Source organism: Mirounga angustirostris, unplaced genomic scaffold, assembly GCF_029215605.1.
Source record: "Mirounga angustirostris isolate CCGP_5_RB_7025 unplaced genomic scaffold, mMirAng1.0.hap1 SCAF_1, whole genome shotgun sequence".
NCBI lineage: Eukaryota > Metazoa > Chordata > Mammalia > Carnivora > Phocidae > Mirounga > Mirounga angustirostris.
This window is the reverse complement of record NW_026991709.1, coordinates 213,992,583-214,012,991: the sequence shown is the minus strand read 5'-3', so window position 1 is coordinate 214,012,991 and position 20,409 is coordinate 213,992,583. Positions and strand designations below refer to the sequence as shown.

Genomic DNA, 20,409 nt, shown 5'->3' with positions numbered 1-20,409 from the left:
TTGTTTGTTTTAATGGACTTGCGATAGTTACAGGGTAGGATACTGCACCGTTTAAAAACAAACACCTGTTGTTTGAAGTCCCGGATTCATTTATTGAAGCTTTCTCGATTTTTTAAAAAACTGCCTTTCATTTAATTGATTCGCCGGATTCTGCTGATATACGTGTCCTGCCTATATTCGTTCGATGCCAGAAGTTGGGTAGGATGCTGGTTGGGAAAATCTACAAAAAGCGCCTGAGATCTGGACGGTAAGGGGTTACTAAAGAGACGCCCTCAGGTGCGGGAGAAAACCTGCAAAACTAGCCCAATACAGTGATAAAAGTAGAAAGGGGGCAAGCACAAATTAATACGGGAGCTAGAAGCCCAGGCGGAGAAATCCAGGCAGAAAGAACCGCGAGTACGCAGGATTCTGGGCGCCAGCGGTGTGTGGTTTCCATGGAAACGTCCCTCCCGGGCCTCCCCGAAGGTTCCGCCCCCCTCGCCGCCAGAGCCAATGACGGACAGGGAGGGTTCTGGCGCGTGCGTAGAGGGCGTCAGCCTCCCAAAGCACCGCCTCGCGGTGTGGGCGGAGCTGGGGCGCGCGTGCGCCCTGGCCCTCGGCGCACGCGCCCTCCCAGCATTCAGCGGGCGCGCGGGCGGCGGGCGCCTCGGTCCCGGCTGCTGCGGACCGTGAGCGGACGGAGGCGGCCGGCCGCGGCAGCTGAGGCACCGCGACGCGGACCAGGTGGAGGGAGGGGCCGCCGGCGCACACCCGCCCGCCATGAAGCCCCCCGCAGGTACCGGCTGCCCCTCGGAGCGGCCCCGCTGCCCGCACCCGGGCGTCCCCTCCATCCTCGCGCCTCCCGGGGTCGCGACTCGGGCCTAGGAGCGGAGCCCAGTGACCCTCGAGGGGCTGGAGCCTGGGGGGATGGGTCGGCGCACCCGGGACCCCGCCCCCTCGGCGGCCGAATGAATGAACCAGCTTCTCCAGCGCTTCACTCATTCAGCCAACTCCGTGCGTGCGGCTTCCGCTGAGCACCGGTCGGGCCCTGGGGGCGGCCTCCGGGGGGGCGGGGGGGACCGTGAGTTCTCGGCGGAGTCCCGCAGCCCGAGACAGCCAGCAGAGAAGCGAGCCAGGGCTTTAGGGAGCGGTCGGTGGTGGGGCTGACGGCGCTCCTCTCGAGAGGCGGTCCCCGGGGGGCTTCTCGGAGGAGGTGGCCTATCAGCCCGGCCCCGGCGCGGGAGGAGCCGCTGTGCTGCCCTGAGCTGCGGGAGCACCTCCCCGGGTGGCGGGAGCTGCGAGGGCGAAGGCGAGGAGGCAGGTGCACGCGGAGCGCGTTTGGGTAGCAACAAGTCATTTCGGGGAGAACGCAGCTGGGGGTCCCTTTTATTCTAAGGGCGGAGGGGCGTCCTGAAAGGGTTTCCGTTATGGGAGCGATGGGGTGTGCGTCCTGTATTTAGAAAATTGCCCAGGCTGCTGTGTGGTGCCTCCTGAGTTTCTCTTGCTGGTCTCTCCCCCCCCGCCCCCCCCAGGTTCTTTCTCCAGCCGACTGTGATGATAATTGCATTACTGATAATCATAATTAGGGTTATGCAGGCCTCAGGAGGGCAGGAGTGTTACCGGGACCGAGCATGTCGGTGGCAAGCTGAACTACACAGGGTGAATGCGTCCGCTCCAGTTTTCAGGTCCTAGCTCCTGCGGGAGATTTTGCTGACCGTTCTCAGCGCACACGCATCTCCTACCTTGTCCGAGCTTCCGGAGCCCTTGTTTGCCACCCGACGTAACACAGACCCGCATCTTTTTTCTGCAGTTCTGAAGTCCGCGATGCTCTGCAAGCGGAACGATTTTCCCTAAGCTCGTGGCAGTCCGTTGGCCAGAATGTCCGGCCTGCCCTGGCTCAAGAGCCTTTCTTTTTCCCACTTGGTGTATGTCAGTGGTCCTCAGCTGGGGTGATTGCGGCACGCCAGGGGACACTGGGCAGTGTCTGGGGGTGCTCCTGGCATTGAGTGGCTGCGGCCCCAGGGGTGCTGTTCATACCCTGCAGTGCCCAGGGTGGACCCCCACCCCAGAGAGCGACCCAGCCACAGATGTTGATAATGTCGTTAAAAAAAGCACCCTGCCCTAGAGACGCCAAACACGGGTCCCAGCCGGCAGTACCCTGCAAAGATCCCGTCCCTCTTCAGTATTCACAAAAAGGCGGGTAGTCCAGGACTACTGTGGCCCTGGTCAACTCCCTGCCATGCCAGAGGGGAAAATGGGGCACAAGTGGGTGTTTCCTGGAGCAGCTTCTACTTATTCTGCATTCCATACTCTACTGGGGGATCACACAAGCCTGTGTTCATTAATTGAAGTAATTTGGGGCAGGTGTGGCCATTTGAGACACAGGTGCTGCAGGGATGCCATTGGGATGTCTGAGGAAGGAGCATGGAACGGAGGATTGCTAGGATTGGGGCTCAGGGCAGAGGGGACAGCCTGTGGGAAGGCCTGGGAGATACCTTGAAGAAAGCAGGTGTGGCTAGGCACAGGCCAGCTGGCCAGACCTGCTAAGCAAGACCCAACAGAGTGTGGATGGTGTAGACCAGGGGTCAGCAAACCAGTCTGTAAAGGGCTTGCTAGTTTAGGCTTGGTGAGTCACTTAGTCTCGTGCAACATCATTTTGACCCTGTGGGCTGTACAAAAACAGGTTGTCATTTGCTAATCCCTGGTATAAACTCCAGTAAGGGTTGAAGCGGGGTGGAGCCCTGGAAAGGGGGCAGGAAGATCTGACAATCAGATATTTACAAAGGTGGGGGGTGCACATGATACACTGGTTCACAGGGTTGGAGCCGAGGTCAGACTGCACAGGTTTGAATCCCACCTCCGCCACTTGCTGGCGTGAGACTTGAATTCTCTAAATCTCCGGACCTCCATCTGTACAATGGGGGCCACATAGAACCCAGAGTTCAGAACTGCGAATCAGTGAGGGAATGAAAGTAAAACATCTTTACCCTGAACACTGCACAGCAGTTTAAGCGACAGATGTTTTTACAGACCACGGGCTCTTATCCAAAAAGTCTTGGGTCTAGGGACATTTTAGCAATAAGGAATTTTCCCTATTTTAGGAAAGCAATACAGTGTAAATGTCACATTACATCAAGGGACGTCAGGGGTAGCGCCCTTTAATCGAGTAAGTTAACTCAGATGGAGGTGTATACCAAATATCCACCCCAGCACTGCCGATGTTGGGGCTGGGTCATTGTGGGGTGCCCTTGGGCCTTGCCTACCTGCATGGGGAAACCATGCTCCTGTCTTTGCCCTCCAACCCCTACTTAGTCTAACCCTACTTCTGTCCTTGAAGCAGACACATTCAGTGTGGGGCTCTGTCTTCTCTGTCCAGCCTGTGCAGGAGATGCCCTGGACACAGCAGCCCCGTGCTCCGTGGTGAACTACCTAAGATGGGACCTGAGCGCCCAGCAAATAGGGGAGCTCACTGTGGAGCTCATTGAGCAAACTAAGCGTGTATATGACCAGGTGGGCTCCCAGAAGTTTGAAGACGTGTCCTATGAGAGTACCCTCAAGGCGCTGGCTGATGTGGAGGTGTCCTACACAGGTAAATCCGGGTCAGGATCCAGGCAGGGAGGCAGAAGTGCTCAGGCCTTGGAGCTCCTGGACCCTGGCCGTGGGTGAGGCCTCCTCCTCCCCAGAGGGATGGTGATGGATATAGGAGCTGCCTGGGGGTAAAGGCATCTGCTCGGCAAGAGGCAGCCCGGAGGGCCGCTGGCTCCCCTGCGTGCCCTGCTGCACAGCCTGGCGGACTTAGTTCTCACGGGCTGTGTCATCTGAGGGTCCAGAGCAGGACAGCCTGTCTAACAGCACTCCTCTCTAGGAGCCAGCTCCCGTGCCAGCCTCGAAACCGCAGCCACTCCTTGCTCCTTCTCTCTGAGCAACTCAACTTGGCCCCCTTTGCTTTTCTTCTCCCCCCTGCACTTTGGTAGCTTGATGCCATTAGGTGTCCTCATCACCACCCAACTGGATCCTTCTCTCCTTGGGGTCCGTTTACTCCCTTTGTGAGGGACGAGGTGCTCAAATAGATGCAGAGCTGCTTCCCTGAGCCCACTCTGTAGAGGTTGATGGTGTGGGGACAAAAGACCAAGACGGGTCTTGCAGCAGAGAACTCTGAGCTGAGGAAACCCTTGCTCCTGGATCTCTAGCAAAAGTCCTTTTTCTGGGAACCTTTGAGAATCTCTGCTGGGGGGGTTCTCACGAAGCCTCCCTGTGCCGCGTTTGCTAGATGCCGTGGGTTTCTGTGCTGCCTTCAGGTGGGTGCGCCTCAGTCTTCCCCCCTCATCTCTTTCTAGAGAGGCTCTTGGCAATTGCGTGATGCTAATTCCTGCCTATTGGGCATAGCCCTGCCAGACACCAACTTCACTCCTACAGCCTTTTTTTCTGTCTCCCCACAGTAGCCCAAGGAATTTTATTTTATTTTTAAAGATTTTATGTATTTGAGAGGAAGAGAGGGCATATGTGTGCATGACGGAAGAGAGGCAGAGGGAGGAGCAGGGACCCTGATGTGGGACTCGATCTCAGGACCCCGAGATCATGACCTGAGCCGAAGACAGACGATTAACCAACTGAGCCCCCCCCCGGCTCCCACCCCCCAAGGGGTTTTAAAGGAAACTAAAATTGAATCATGGCATTCCCCCCCCCCCCCCCCCCCCCCCCCCGCCAGCCCCTCAGTGTCTTTCCACTGCCCTCCGGACAAAGGCTAGAGTCCTTGATGTTGCTTTTGGTGCGGTTCGCCCCTCTCTGACCTTCCTCAAAGGTGTGAGTGCCCGGCCATGTGGCTGCTCGCACTTGCTCACACTCTCCTGTCTCGGGGCTTCACACACCCCCTGCTTTGGTAGATTTTGGGCTTCTCTGTGATCACAGATTAACTCCCCTCGGCATCCCCTTCCCGGGCCCCCTCTGCTCTCACGGGCTGCTTGCATCGATCCCACACACTGCACGATTTTGTTGTCACACTTGGTGCAGTCACAGGCGCTTGTGAGCCTGTAAATCCCAGACGGACGGATGCTATTTCTGTCCTTTTCACTGTCCTCTCTTGGGCATCCGGCAGCAGGTCTGCCCTGGGGCCACGGGAGCAACCAAGCTGTGATTTGAATACAGGTCTTTCCAATGCAGAGTGTATGCTTTTTAAAACTAAATGCTCCGTGGAGATCTGATTTACATATCATAGAATTTGCTCAAAGCATACATTTCAGTGGTTTTTATATTCAGAGTTATCCATCACCATGTTCTAATTCTAGAACATTCCATCACCCCAAAGGGAAATCCTGTCCCCATCAGCAGTCACTCCCCATCTCCAACCCACCCCCCCATGCCCTGGCCCCCACGAGCCCCCTTCCCGTCTGTGGATGAGCCTGTTCTGGACGTGTCACCCACGTGGACTCACACCCCGTGTGGCCTTCTGTGTCTGGTTCCCTCTCTGAGCGTCGTGGGCTCGGGGTCTGTCCCCGGGGCAGCGTGCGTGGGTGCCTCACTTCTGTTCACAGCCAACTGACATGCTGGTGTGTGGGGGACACGTTGAGTTTGTCCGCCCACCTGTCAGTGGACATTTGGGTCATGTCCACTTGGGTTATTCACGGTCCTGCTGCTGTGAACACGTGATTTTTGTGTGATTGCATGTAGGCACCTAGTGGTATGTTGCCCGGTCAGGCGGTGATTGTTAAAGCTTACATTCTCACAACCACCCATGCTTCCTCTGTTTAACAAAATGCGAGTGTGCTCTGTAAGTTAGAAAATTGTTTATGAATTTAAACGCTGCCATCAGCAGCCTTGGCTCTTTTTCTGGAATCGAGTTATTTTAGCCTCTCTAGATCTTGTCATACTTCTCTGTTACGGTCCTTCTTTCCTTGGAGTTTGGGAGTTGAGTCTGTTTCCACTGGACTGTGAGATCCCCGAGGACATGGGTGACCAACCATGCCCCTTTCTTCCTTCCGGCACCCAGCCCAGGGCCCAGTGTGGAGAGCGTTCACTGAACAGATCGGCAGATGTGGATGAGCTACGTGCCTGGCGGGGTGAGGTTGGTATGTGCCAGTTTCTACCTGGGGCCTATTTTCACACCTGTCCCGTTCTCCCCCCGTTTCAGTTCAGAGGAATATCCTTGATTTCCCGCAGCACGTTTCTCCATCTAAGGACATTCGGATGGCCAGCACAGAGGCGGACAAAAAGCTGTCGGAGTTTGATGTGGAGATGAGCATGAGGCAGGATGTGTACCAGAGGATTGTCTGGCTGCAGGTGAGGATGCAGCGAGGTACCAGGCATGTTGGAGGTAGACACCGGGGGTACAGACCGGCGTCCAGATAGGCACTGCTGGATCAGAATCTCTTTAGACTTGATCATTCTGTTTCTCAGACTTTGGAAGGTGGGGAGCTGAGGGGCCCTGGGGGTGGCCGGTGGGGACCGCTGAGTGGCAGGGCACGTGCACTTAGGGCCACTGAACCATGCGTTTAAGAACGGCTGAGGCGGTGAGTTTTGTGTTTTGTTTTACCACAGTAAAGAAACATGAGAGAATGACAGAGATAAATGCAGAGGAACGCAAACAATAGAGCCTAAAATGCCTAGGACTTTGTAAGCCTTTCCTGCACCCACCACATGGTTTCGTTTTCCTGACCTCGAGGGGTGCTCCGTAGGGCTGGTGCCCTGCCTCCCGGGTCTTGGCCGCTGGTGTGGGAGTGAGCCGTGGAGGTGGACAGTGGCGCTCCTCTGTTACCTTAGCGCTTGCATCCCCTCGGTCAGAAGAGCCCACCAGCGTGCTCTGGTGCAGGCCTGGGCGGGCGGCCTGTGGAAGCACCAGCGGCATTTTCTGTATTTAGCTGTAGCTTCGAGACCTTTGTAGGTGTGTGTGCAGTCGTGAGAAAGAATTCAGAGAGCACCTGTCTATCCTTTGCCCCATTTCCCCCAGCGTAACGCTTTGCGAAACCAGTCACTACCACCACCAGGATGATGACCTGAGGCCACCCACCATTCTCCTTCCCATTTAACCGTTCACCTGTGGGAGGTGCTCCAGGCCGGCTTTAGTTTGGGCTGTTCCCAGGAAGTGCACGCTCGCGGACAGGTTTTGTGTGAACGTAAATCTTCATGTGTCTGGGGCGGACGCCCAGGAGTGCCCTTGCCGAGTCGGACGGTGGTCGTAACTGCTCTGCCCGGCGGCCACACCGTCTCATTCCCTGTAGTGAGGTTTGCGCGTGTGCCTCGGTCTCCTGCCGCCTCACCAGCACCCGACGGCGCCTCCGCTTTCCCTCATACAGAACTGTGGTTGTCTTGCTCTAGGAGAAAGTTCAGAAGGACTCACTGAGGCCAGAGGCCCTGCGGTACCTGGAGCGACTGATCAAGCTGGGCAGGAGGAACGGGCTGCACCTGCCCGAGGACACTCAGCAAGTGAGTACCAGCTGTCGGGGCTGGGGTGGGCCCCCCTGCTTCGCGCAGCGTCAGAGGGCCCAGCCTATGGCTGGGTGCCCACCTCTCTGCTGCCTCCGTTCTGGGGAGGGAGGTCTGTCTGGAGTAGGTCTGCCTTTGCACCCACCTGCTCTGGATTCTCCAGGGTTATGGTGTGCGCTCCCTCAGCCACAGAGAGGGCGCGGTGCAGGGGGCACACCTCATCGGTCCCCTCCGTGACTTCAGTGCGGTGGCGTTAAGGAAGAGCTCACTGTGGCTGGGGGCCTCTGTTCTCCATACCCGCTACAACGGCATGGCTTCCCTCTGACACCGCACGTGTGGGGGTTCCCACATCACTCACCACTCTGTGACACCAGCAGGTGTCCTACAGTCAGACTCGAACACACTTACCTGGAGGCGGTGTGATCCAGGTGGTTCTCTCTCCTTCTGACTGACCAGTCTGGGTCAGAGGTTCCCACCACCTTTTCCTCACGCTCAAGTCATTTGCTAGAGCCGCTCACAGAACTCAGGAAAAGCTTGCTTACTACTACTGACTTACTGTAAAGGGTATAACCTGGAACGGCAAGGTCTGGGGGAGAGGCACGGAGCTCTGCCCCCCGCCCCGTGTGCACCACGCCGGAAGCTCTCTGAACCCCGTCCTTTCGGAGTTCTATGGGGACCTCATTGTGTAGGCATGACTGATTAAACTACTGGTGATTGATTGAACCTGCAGCCTCCGGCCCCTCTCCCCTCCCAGGGTAGCAGGGGGTGCCACCAGCCCCCATCCTCAGGGGCTTTCCAAAAGTCATCTCGTTAATATGCATTCGACTGTGGTTGAAAGGGGCTGGTGATAAGCAACACGATGGGCCCCACTCCTCTGTCACTCGGGCTGTTGCAGTTTCTTGTTACCACAGAAGAAATTCCAAGGGTTTTAGGAGCTGTGTGCCGGGAATGGGGACGAAGACCAAATACACATTGCTTATCGTAAGTCCCAGCCTCACAGATGGCATCTCCTGCGTTCTGGCCTGGATCAGCGGGCGAGCAGGGCCGTGCCTGCCCCCTGTCCTGTGGTTAATCACTGAGGATCTTTGTTCCCCCCATTCCCTCCCCGTTTTCTCTGCCAGGCAGCCACGTAAAGGAGATGGCTGGGCTGTGGGCTCTGGACTGGCTCGTTGGCACATAACAGGTGCCCTTAAGGGTGAGCTGTTTACCATCCCCAGGAACTGGCCACCCCTTCCGGTCAACGAGACCCCCAGATGGGAAAGCACCAAGACAGGAAAGACACAGTTAATGCCGACACTAGGTCTGTGCCCAGAGCTCAGCGACTGTCCCTCTTGTCACTTAGAACGGACGCCAGCACCTCTAGCTTGTGGTTGAAGAAACCAGGACTCCAAGGGCTGAGGCATGTTTGTTAACACCAGTGCTGGTGAGGGGCGCCCGGTGGGCTCAGTCGGTAGAGCGTGCGACTCTTGCTCTTGGGGTCGTGAGTTCAGCCCCATGTTGGGTGTGGAGGTCGCTTAAAAATAAAAATCTTTTTTTTTTAATACACATTTCTTTTTTTAATTAATATGTTTTTTTTGGGAGAGAGAGTTGGCGTGCGCATGAACCAGGGAGGCGCAGAGAGAATCTCAAGCAGACTCCCCGCTGAGCATGGAGCCCTGCATGGGGCTTGATCCCAGGACCCTGAGATCATGACCTGAGCTGAAACCAAGAGTCAGACACTCAACCAATTGAGCCACCCAGGTGCCCCCGTAAAAATAAGAAACTTAAAAACAAGAAAACCAGTGCCAGTGGGACTGGAGTCCCAATTCCATCGCGGGACTGTGGGACCCAGAGCCCAGTGTGGCGCCTCCGCTCCAGCAGGTGCAGGTGCTACGCTCGGCCGGAGCGACGGCAGCAGAGCTGCCGTTTTCATTTTTTTGTTTGTTTTTTTCTAAGATTTTATTTACTTATTCATGAGAGAGAGAGAGGCAGAGGGAGAAGCAGACTTCCCGCAGAGCGGGGAGCCCGATGCGGGACTTGATCCCAGGATTAAAGTATGGGATCATGACCTGAGCCGAAGGCAGACGCTTAACCATCTGAGCCACCCAGGCGCCCTTCATTTTTTATAAAGTAGGCTCCACACCCAACGTGGGGCTTGAACCCACGACCCCGAGATCGAGTCACGTGCTCCCCTGACTGAGCTGTCCAGGCGCCCCACAGTTCTTACAGTTCCGTCACGTTGTTGAAAGGCCGGCGTGTGTGCACGGGGGGCCGCACAGACGGTGACTTGGGGGCCACCTTGCTGGAAGGGACACGGAGCACCATGTGGAGCCGGGGCGGGGGGCTGGGTGGGGGCCCCGGAGCGTTGTCTTGTTCTGCGAGGGCACATGCTGTTGCCCTGCTGCATCTCAGAACCGTAAGTGGCTCGGCTTCGGTGAGATGAGCAAGTGAGGGCTGGGGCCGGCGAGGCCCAGTGCGCCTGTGTGGGCTGGTTCTGAGCCAGGGTCTCGCCCAAGGAGCCCCGCGTTGCCCGCGAAGCTGTCGGGCACACTTGCCCTGCCCCGCCCCCCTGTCCTGCTAGCGCAGAGCCTCTGTCGTCAGGCCCAGGGCTGGGCTCGGCTCCAGGCCCCCCGGAGGTGGCGGTGGGCCCACGTTGTGGCCCCACGTCACCCCCTCCTGCGCCGCGCCTCGCCCCCCTCAGAAGTTTCCACGTTGAGGCTTAGCCCTGCTGCTCTGTCAAAATGTCCGAAAGCCTAGGCTGCGGACTCTGAAGGTAGTAGGGTCCAGGATGCTCTTGGCTGGGGACGCTAGCCGAGGTCCCCAGGGTCTCCAAGGCCGCTCAGTATGGAAGCCCGTGTCTGTGTTCTGTTGGCGTTGTGCACAGCGGTGTTAGAACCTGATGTCTGTGTCTTTTCCGTCCCTCTTCTCGCCTCCCTTGTCTCTTCTGCCCGTAGGGAGGGAGCCCCCAGCCCTGGTGGAAGCACTCCACTCACAGCTGTGCTCCTCCCTGCAGAAAATCAAGAGCATTAAGAAGAAGCTGAGTCTTCTGTGCATCGACTTCAACAAGAACCTGAACGAGGACACGACCTTCCTGCCGCTCACACGAGAGGAGCTGGGTACTGGCGGGGGATGCGGGTGGGGGCGGGGGGCTGATTCGCGGCTTCAGGACCCTTGCAGGCCGTGGCCACCACCCGCAGGCTTCCGAGGTGCGGGGACGTGTGTCCCACCGCCCTGGGCGAGGGGCTTTCTTCCCTTGGAGCAGTCAGCACTTTCTAGATCCTTCCTCGAGCAGTGCCCAAAGCGCTGGGTCAGGCGGCTGAGTTAGCCAGGATTTGCCCTTTGAGGCCCACGCCCCCACCTGCTGCCTTTCTCGTTTGAATCTTGTAAGAGGATCAGATAGACTCAATCTCCGCTGGTTCTTTTTCCCACACCTGGCTGTAGGTGGGAATTACGAAAGGTTGGGGCCGAGGTGTCTTTTTTAATGTGTAGTCTTTGCTTCTCTTGCCCCAGCTGTTTCATTTCAAAAAACTTGACACTGTGGGAAAGTTGTAAGGACCGTACCGTGGGAAGCCCTGTGCCCTCGGCGTCCCCAAGCTGACAGTGCACCTTCTGTCCTTTCCGTGGACACTGCCACACATATGTTCCCGCTGTGGGAGAGTCGTGTGTAGGCCTGTGAGCCGTCCCCAGGAGTGCACCTCGCACTCGGAACGGCCGCATCGTGGAGAACACAACCTGTGTCCCCCTGTGCCGCCGGCCCGGGGACACTCCTTGTATTCCTCTCCGCCGTCGCGTCCGCTCACGGAGCACCGTCACATGGAGTTTTCCTGGCTCTTTAGGCTCCTTTTCCGATGAGCCGCCCCTCAGCTGTTCACACAAGTGTTGTCATCTCTCCTGACGTGGACGCTTTTGAAAAGCCCAGGCCCTGGTTTTGCTGCTGCCTGGGGGCTGGCCGTGCCGGGCCTCGTGGCCAGAGCTCCCCCCCAACCACTGCCAGAGGTCCCCCCCGCCCCGCCCCGCACCTGGAGGCCCCCAAGGGCAGCTGGCTTGCAAAGGGGCCCACAGCGGCGGGCCTTCCCAAGCAGGGGCTTGCAGGTCGGTCAGCGCTGCCCTCTGCTGCCCTTTGTTCTGGTTTGGTCCCTTCCGTGCCTGGGCCTCAGGCGGCACGTCCCCCCATGTGGCTCCCCGTGTAAGGACACGCGCCCGCTGTGTTTCCTGGCCAGAGGAGGATCCGGGTCTCGAATTCGGCCGACAAATTTGCTCGCCCACACCCTCGCATGGGCCGGCTTTTCGGCCCATTTGTCTAGCTCGAGGGGCCTCCCGTGGAGCAGAGCCGGCCTCAGAGGGCAGAGGCGGTGACCGTGGCCGGGCCGGCCTGAGCGGCCGGCCTGTGGGTCCTGCTGAGCAAGGGTGTGGCGCGTGTTGATTTCCTGCTTGCCAAAGGGAGAGTTGGTGTCCCTTTACAGGGTCTCGGACAGCATGTCTCTCACTCTGTCCCCTTCCCCCTGAGTCTCCGCTGCTCGGGGAAGGCGCTCCTCTGCCGGGTGTCTCCCTGGTCGGCAGCAACTCCGGGGGGGGCCTGGGCTGCAGCCCCTCCCGTGTGCTGCTGGGTGAAGCTCCCGCGAATGGTCTTCTGACCCCGTCGTTGCTGTGCGTTTGTGTGCTGGTCTCTCGAGTCAGCACCTCCCCCCAGTAGTGGATTTATCTGCAGTGGCGGTGTGGACAGAGGCCCCATTACTCCCGGGGTTGTGATCTCTGCTGTCCCTGTTTTGATGCTCATATTGTCCCAGTTCCACCTCAAGAGCCTCTGCAGCTTGAAGTGTCCCTGTTATTCTTTGAGCACTTTCTTTGAGACTTGGGTTCCAGGCTCCTTTTGTCCCCACCCTGGCCTGGGCGGCTGTTTAGAAACTGCGATGTGGGTGCCGCGCGTGCCCATTGCTGCTGTGGGTCTGTTGTTCCCAGGCCCTGTCCCAGAGTTAGGAAACGGGCATCTGCACACGTGCACACGCTTGTGCACACAGCGAGCACTGCCCACCCTGCCGCCCAGCGTCCCTTCTCACCTGTCCAGAGGGCCCCGGGCGAGCTGGCCTTGGAAGGAGCTGTGGGCCAGGTCGGAGCTGGGGCTGTGGTGGCCCCTGGAGGTTTTCAGTCTGAGGTGATGCACCCGGATCTCTGTCTTAGGAGGACAGTTCGGCGCAGGGAGCCGGGTGGGGGCCTTTGCAGAAGTTCGGCCCGTCAGGAGGGCGAGGGTGGCATCTGTCCACCCCTCGTGTCGCTGTTGGGGGAGGGACGAGGGAAGAGACTGCAGTTCCCGGAAGCCCCCTGTGTCGGGGTTGAGCCGAGGGGAGCTTTTCCTCCCTGGGAGCCCTGGTGGGAAGGGCAGCAGCTCTCCGTCTTCCCAGAGGGGCTCAGGGCAGGGTGGGGAGGCCGGGCCCGGCGCCCTGTTCCCCGTAGGCTCCCAGTCCTAGCCTCTCGCGTGCTTCCAGCCCCAGCTGCACGGGCCTGGCAGCTTCTTGGGCCTGTGGCAGGCGTGGCTTTGTTCCCGCAGGAGGCCTCCCGGAGGACTTTTTGAATTCGCTGGAGAAGGCTGGGGATGACAAGTTGAAAGTCACCCTCAAGTACCCACATTATTTTCCCCTCCTGAAGAAATGCCACGTGCCTGAGACCAGGAGGAAGGTGGAGGAGGCCTTTAACTGTCGCTGCAAGCAGGTGGGAGGGCAATGCCTGGAAGTCGCGGGGCCTGTCCTGTCTGCCCGGTGCCTCCTGGGCCGGGCTCGGGGGTCGGCAAGCCCCGGGCGAGCTCAGCCTGCCCCTCCCAGACTTCCGTGCCGGGGCTGGCTCTGGCTCTGGGCCCGGGGCCACAGCTCAGGGTCTGACCTCTTCCCCAAGCCAGTCCCGTGTCTGTGACCATCCGCTGCTCCCGCGCCTTAGCTTCGGTCATCCCCTCTCTCTCTCTCCAGTGGCGTTGCTGGGGCTTGAGCTGGGGTCTGCAGACGCGCCCTCCCCTTTTCTGTGTCTTGTGTGGTGGCCTGGGCCCTCTAACTGCGGCCTGGGGCGTGTCTTCAGCGCACAGACATCCATTCCCACACAGACGCTTGTGTTTGTGTCCACGCCGCGGTGTGGCCTCGCTTCTCCTGTTCAGTGTCTCCAGCAGACGGGGGTGAGCTCCCCGTGCACAGTGCCCCCTGCGGCTCACCTGGCCCCACATTGCTCTCCACTCACGGCCTTCGAACCCTTCACGGTCACACCCTTTCTGGGTCCAGAAGGGACCTGAGGATTAATAGAGAGATGCATGTGTTATGGCAGAACCACAGGGCAGCCATGGAAACCTAGGCCATGGGAAGGGGGGTGGGGACGAGATGCAGCTGGCTGGGTCCTGGCATTCCAGAACTGTGCTGGCCACGGGACCCAAGTGGGAGGTGGTGGGCCTGGCGCCCACAGAGCTGGTCGTTGGTCGGTTCCAGGAGAATTGTGCGATCCTCAGAGAGCTGGTGACCCTCCGGGCCCAGAAGTCCAGCCTGCTGGGATTCAGCACGCATGCCGACTACGTCCTGGAGATGAACATGGCTAAGAGCAGCCAGGTGGTGGCCACTTTCCTAGGTAACCCTTTGCCTCCCTCAGCCTCCTGCCGTGGGTTCCAGGAGTGGGGTTCAGGTTATTCTTGCCTGCAATGTGGTGAGGCCTCCGAGAGCCACATTCTGTCCACCCTGCAGTGGGAATCCTAACACCTCCCTGACCCCTGTTCAGCCTCAAGGGGCTCGAACCTGATGGCCGAGCGTAGGGCTCTGGGGTGAGCCTGCGTCTGCCCCTGGCTGCTGCGTCCTGGTGTGAGCTCTGGGCAAGCGTCCCCACTCTGGCCATCCTTTCCTGCTCGTGGAAGGAGACCGAGGGGCCCCTGCCCGCACCCCCACCTGCTGCAGGGCGATGTCTGTCTGGCTTGTGCCGGCAGTCTGGCCTTGCAGGTGGGATGCTGGCGCCATCGTGCTGCGGACCGGGGCTGGCGGGGGAGCCGCCGCCGGGTAGCCTAGCCTTCCCCTCTGCCCTCTCCAGATGAGCTGGCCCAGAAGCTGAAGCCCCTGGGGGAGCAGGAGCGGGCCGTGATCCTGGAGCTGAAGAAGGCCGAGTGCGAGAAGCGGGGCCTGGACTTTGACGGGCGCATCAACGCCTGGGACATGCGCTACTACATGAACCAGGTGGAGGAGACCCGCTACAGCGTGGACCAGAACCTGCTCAAGGAGTACTTCCCCATGCAGGTGGTCACCAAGGGCTTGCTCAGCATCTACCAGGAGCTGCTGGGGCTGACCTTCGACCTGGAGGAGAGCGCCACCGTGTGGCACGAGGACGTGAAGCTGTACTCCGTGAGGGACTCGGCCTCAGGGAAGGTCATTGGGAAGTTCTACCTGGACCTCTACCCAAGGTGCGGGTGAGCCCGGAGACCCTTCCTTGCCCCTCAGCGTTCCCATCTGTGGAACGGGTTGTGGGGCTGCCGCGGTGCAGGGCCGGGTGAGGGGCCCGGAGTGCTCACTGCCCAGGGGGAGGGTGCCCAGGAGGTTCCGCCCGAGCCGTGGGACGGAGTGTGGGGCAGGCCCCCGGCTGCCGAGGAGCAGGTTTGAGCTGCTCTGTGCAGGTGCCTGGGCTGGCAGATGGGTCGGTTAGGGGCTCCGGCGGGGTCAGGAGCCCTGTCGGCCGGGTGGTGTGTGCCGCAGATCCCTGGCTGGGCCCGACCCTGCCTCCGTCCCCAGGGAAGGGAAGTACGGGCACGCGGCCTGCTTCGGCTTGCAGCCAGGCTGCCTGCGGCACGACGGGACCCGCCAGATCGCCATCGCGGCCATGGTGGCCAACTTCACCAAGCCTACCCCGGACGCCCCGTCCCTGCTGCAGCATGACGAGGTGGAGACCTACTTCCACGAGTTCGGGCACGTGATGCACCAGCTCTGCTCTCAGGTGGGTGCAGGGGCCTCGGGGACGGGGGCGGTGCTGGCGGTTGGTGCGTCTGGAGGCAGCCGCCTCCCTGGACGGCGCCCCGCTCCTTGGGTCACCACCGAGCCCTGCAGACGGCTGGCTCACTGGATAGAAATGTGTCTCAGCGGGGCTGGGGGTCTGCAGTCAGGGTCAGTGGTGCCCGCAGCCGCTGTCTCCTCATGCCCTCACACCGTTGTCCCTCTGTGTGTGTCTGTGTCCTCCTCTTCTACCATAAGGTTGCTGGTCATTGGGTTAGGGCCACCCTAACTCGTTTTAAGCTGAATATTTCAGTGATCGTTAGTTTACCAAGTCACGTAGCCATCACTGCTACCCAAACTTTTTTTTTTTTTTAAAGATTTTATTTATTTGAGAGAGAGAATGAGAGAGAAAGAGAGAGAGAGCACATGAGAGGGGGGAGGGTCAGAGAGAGAGGCAGACTCCCCGCTGAGCAGGGAGCCCAATGTGGGACTCGATCCCGGGACTCCAGGATCATGATCCGAGCCAAAGGCAGTCGCTTAACCAACTGAGCCACTCAGGCGCCCATACCCAAATGTTTTGAAACATTTCCGTCACCAGAAAGAGCCTTCGTCCCTTGTAGTTGTCCCCCCGCGGCCCCCATGAGCCCCCTTCCCGTCTGCGGATGAGCCCGTTCTGGACGTGTCACCCACGTGGACTCACACCCCGTGTGACCTTCCATGTCTGGTTCCCTCCCTGAGCGTCGTGGGCTCGGGATCCGTCCCCAGGGCCGAGCGTGTGGGCGCCTCGCCCCTGTTTTCTGCCGAGTAACATGCCTGCGCGTGGGATGCGCTGAGAAGCGTGTTTTGAGCAGAGGGTTTGACTTTGGTGTTCAGTGCACTGTCTTTTTTATTTCATGGTTTTCACTTTTTATGTCTTGTTGAAGCGATCATTTTCTCCTAATTTTCCTTTTCTAGAAGTCTGGGCTTTAACTCTCTGTGTCTGTCTATCGTCCGCTGTGCGATAAGTGTCGTCTTGGGGTGACGGCGCTCAGCGCTCCTCAGGGCAGGGCGGCGTCTGCAGCCCTGGGGCCTGTGTGCCCCGGCCGCCTTGCCCTGTCCACACTCCCCTCGCCTCTGCCTGCCTCTGCGCTGCGTGCCCACGGGGTATGTCCCGGATCTGGAACGTTCTTTTGCCAGTGACTCTCATGGCTCCCTCATTTCCTTCAGGTCTTTGCAGAGACACGTGCTCACTGTTGGCAGTTCTGTAAAGTCGCTGCGAGCCCACTTCGCAGATACCGAAGCAGGGCTCCCGCGGGAGCACAGGGTTGGGTCCCTCGGGTCGTGCGTGTTTCTGTTTACAGACACCTCTGGTAGGTGCCGCTGGTCCGTCACACTGAGCTCCCAGCCGACCGCGCTGTAGCTCACGCATCTGACCGCGGGCTGTCCCTGCACATCACGGCCTTCTTGCCCTCAGGAAAGCCGGAAACCACTTCAGCGTGGCAGTTGGGATCCATTTTATTTATTTTTAAAGATTTTATTTATTTATTTGAGAGACAGAGTGAGAGTGAGCACAAGCAGGGGGAGTGGGAGAGGGAGAAGCAGGCTTCCCGCTGAGCAGGGAGCCCGATGTGGGGCTCGATCCCAGGACCCTGGGATCATGACCCGAGCCGAAGGCAGACGCCAGGCGCCCCTGTTGGGATCCGTCTAAACAGCCCAATCGCTTACAAAAACATAAAAATGGGGGGGGGCTCTCAGCAGAGCATGAAAAGGACACTTGTTCACAGAGCTGAAGCCCAGAGGCAGAGCGTTAAAGGACCACGAAGCGCCACAGGTGTTGGTCTTGGGTTGGGAATTTTAGCAAGTAGGCAAAGTCCCAAATAAGGCCTGTGCGTAACGAGGCCCAACATTCGTCCTCTCCCGTTCTGCCCCCCTCCGGGCCTTGAAGGGACGTGCCCGGGTGGCCCCCAGAGCTGGGCTCTACACGGCTTCAGGAGAACGGCTGAGCTAACAGTGGAGAAAGCACAAGGTGCCTCCAGCACCACCATCCACATCCTGTGGCTTCCAGGCCCGCGCCTTTGGGGTCTAGGGCTTTTTTGAGAGCGTTGGCTTTGTGGATGAGGAAGGGAACCCAGGTGGCCAGCCGGGGATGGGCGTGCTCCCCGCCTCCGTGTGTCCTGGGCTGGGAAGGCTGTTAGCAGCGCCCGGGAGCCTCCGCTGCCCCCCGTCCCCAGCCCTGGGGCTCGCGCAGCCTGTGCCTGTGAGGAGAGCAGAGCGTACCCCGTGCCCCGGCAAGGCCGGCGGCTGGCAGGGCAGGGTCCAGACCTCCCTGCAGCCCTGCCCGCCCCCACAGGCGGAGTTTGCCATGTTTAGCGGGACGCACGTGGAGCGGGACTTCGTGGAGGCACCTTCTCAGATGCTGGAGAACTGGGTGTGGGAGAAGGAGCCGCTGCTCAGGATGTCCCAGCACTACAAGACGGGCAGCGCCATCCCCCAGGAGCTGCTTGAGAAGCTCATCAAGTCTCGGCAGGCCAACACAGGTGCCCACCGGGGGCCGCCCTCCCTCCCGCCCAGGGCCCGCCCAGGCCCGCCCTCCCTCCCTTCTGCCCGGGGCCGCCCTCCTGCCTGGGGCCTCCGGGAGGCCTTGGCCCCGAGGTTGGGGGCGCGGGGGAGGCCAGGCGCGTGCCTTCTTGTGAGGGAGTACAGAGCCGGCTTCCCTGTCTCCATCCGCCCGTCAGGTCTCTTCAACCTGCGCCAGATCGTACTGGCCAAGGTGGATCAGGCCCTGCACACCCAGACGGCTGCAGACCCAGCGGAGGAGTACGCCCGCCTCTGCCAGGAGATCCTTGGGGTCCCAGCCACACCAGGTAGCCGCTCGCAAGGTGGGCCCACCTGGGGGGGGGGGGGTCAGGGTCCCAGCCGTTCCCGGAGGCAGAAGGATCTAGTGACGTGTGGAGGGAGTCAGGCCAGTCTCTAGGTGGTGGCTGAGGCCCGGGAGGAAGCAGACGGCCTCTGGCGCCCTTGCCGCTTGGTGTTCCTGGGCCTGTGGGCTCCAGCGTGTGGCTGGCAGCTGGTGGGTGTGAGCAGCTCCATCCCTTCTTGCCGTCCCTCCTTCCGCTCAGGCTGTATGCCGCTTCCCTCCCCGCCAGCCCCCGAACTCCTTCAGCGGTGCCCTCCCGCACCCTGCTCTGGAATAGGCCTGGGAGGTGCCGCAAGGAGCAGGGATGTCCTACCCTGGAGGCAGAGAGGAGATCAGGTTGTGATGCCTGTCCTTGGGCGTTCTCGAAAGTGCTTGGATGAACGCGTGTGAAAATCGGGATTTCAGCATAGGGGGTATGGCGTTGCTTTATTCTACAAGCACTTAAAAATCCCTTCAAAAGTTTAACCAGGGCGTGCTTTCCACCATATGGGCGTGCCTTGATTTATCCTTTTGTGTGAACTCTTCAGCGTCAGCAGGTAGCAGGCCAAGTTGTCCAGCTACCACTTTCCTGTGGGGCCCGTTCCTCTCCTCCTGGGTGTGTGGGTCACCTCCGATGGGGCTGATTTGAGGCTCCCTTCTCCCGGCAGCGGGCACTGAGGGGGCTGGGGGCTGGGGGGCCGCAGTGAGAGCCGTGCCACGTCTGTCCCAGGGACCAACATGCCTGCGACCTTCGGCCACCTGGCAGGTGGCTATGATGCCCAGTACTACGGCTACCTGTGGAGCGAGGTGTACTCCATGGACATGTTCCACACGCGCTTCAAGCAGGAGGGCATCCTCAACAGCAAGGTGAGGGCAGGCCAGCCACTCAGTGGGAGGGGGGCCCGCCTGCGGAGGGAGCAAGTGACCTTTCGGCGCTGCTCCCTGCCGCCCGGGACCAGGGGAGGGGAGCGGGGACACCTGCTGGTCTTCGCTGGGTCCTCCTGGGGCTGGGGCTCAGCCAGCTCTCCAGACCTGTGTTCTGTCACCGCAGAAGCTCAGCCACCTGTGCCGTGGGCTCGGCTGGGGCTTCAGCCTCTGTGACGTGAAGGGCCTCGCGGTGTTGTGAATGGGTGGGGTTCTGCACGCACGTGCTCGTGCACATGCTTGTGAATAACACTCGTGTGCTTGCGCGTGCATGTTCTCTCTGATGCTGATGCAGGCACCCACGAGCCCACTTGTGGCCGGGAGGGGATGCTCGAGGACTGACCACCCCCACCCCATTCCCAGCAGGTTGGCATGGACTACAGAAGCTGCATCCTGAGGCCCGGGGGTTCCCAGGACGCCAGCGTCATGCTGAAGCTCTTCCTGGGCCGAGACCCCAAGCAGGACGCCTTCCTCCTGAGCAAAGGGCTGCAGGTGGACCGCAGCGAGCCAGCAGCCTGCTGACGCACCAGAGCCCTGCCGGCCCCGGGCCAGCCCACCCCAGCCCCACCCTAGCTCCTGCCGCCCTGTTGCCTTAGCCCCCAGTCGGGAAACGGGGTGGCCTGCAGCTCAGGGTGGGGGGTGGGGGCAGGGTGAGGAGAGGGGGTGTTCGTCCTCCCCGTTCATTCCTCCTGTCCAGTCTCCTTGGTGGTCGGCCTGGGCTGGTGGGGTCTTATCCTCCAGATGCCTGGGAAACTGTGTCCCGTCAGGCCCGCCGATTTGTTGCACTAATCCATCCCCTTCTTGGGAAGTTTTCTGAGTGAAAAGATGGTGGTTCTTTGAAATGCAGCCATTAAAAAAAAAAAAAAAATTGTAAAGAAGGAAGAGACTGTTGGCCTGGTCTCTGACTCTTGTGCTTCTACCGCAGACCAGCGGACTATCCGTTGTCACATGGGGGTGATGTGCCGGTGAGCCCGTCAGCCCCGGATGTGCTTGGCCATCAGCCCTCAGGCCAGGGACACGGGGCGGTCGAAGGCTGGTGCGTTCTGGATTGTGACGGGTTGGGGTCTCCGGGAGCTGGCTGAGCTGTCAGACTGCGTGCAGGGGTGGGGGTGCCGATGGGAATTGTGGAACCGGCGTGCCCCTACCGCTCACCAGGAGGGGTCTGTTTCCCGCCGACCTCCCCCTCCCTGGGCGGCCCGGGCCCACGTGGACCAGGCTCAGCTCTTCCAGGAAGCTGGGAGGCCACGCCCGCCCTGGGGCCCTGGAGCCCCCCCGCTGGGCACAGCTCCTGTCCCG

The 20,409-nt window shown here is 60.0% G+C and overlaps 1 protein-coding gene across 8 annotated transcripts; it reads left to right on the top strand.

Moving 5' to 3' along the window:
* The first annotated feature begins 608 nt into the window (after positions 1-608).
* THOP1 (thimet oligopeptidase 1) lies at positions 609-19,683 on the top strand. 8 transcript variants are annotated; one of them, XM_045863386.3, is made up of 13 exons: positions 609-775; positions 3,356-3,568; positions 6,107-6,255; positions 7,291-7,398; positions 10,391-10,493; positions 13,335-13,534; positions 13,839-13,974; positions 14,425-14,791; positions 15,117-15,318; positions 17,644-17,830; positions 18,029-18,157; positions 18,920-19,056; positions 19,477-19,683. In XM_045863386.3, exons 1-13 carry the CDS (start codon positions 760-762, stop codon positions 19,633-19,635), a joined length of 2,106 nt encoding a protein of 701 aa, XP_045719342.1. In that variant the 5' UTR covers positions 609-759; the 3' UTR covers positions 19,636-19,683. The 8 variants fall into 8 exon arrangements, with proteins under 8 accessions (XP_045719342.1, XP_064430504.1, XP_064430511.1 ...); XM_064574434.1 differs by lacking the exon at positions 19,477-19,683 and adding an exon at positions 18,440-18,623; XM_045863387.3 differs by having other exon boundaries at positions 610-775; positions 19,480-19,683.
* The last annotated feature ends 726 nt before the right edge of the window (positions 19,684-20,409 follow it).

Coding starts and splice junctions, on each gene's coding strand:
- THOP1 (XM_045863386.3), top strand. Junction 10,494..13,334: donor GCTCACACGAGAGGAGCTGG/GTACTGGCGGGG, acceptor CTCTCTCTCCAG/TGGCGTTGCTGGGGCTTGAG. Junction 15,319..17,643: donor TGCACCAGCTCTGCTCTCAG/GTGGGTGCAGGG, acceptor CCGCCCCCACAG/GCGGAGTTTGCCATGTTTAG.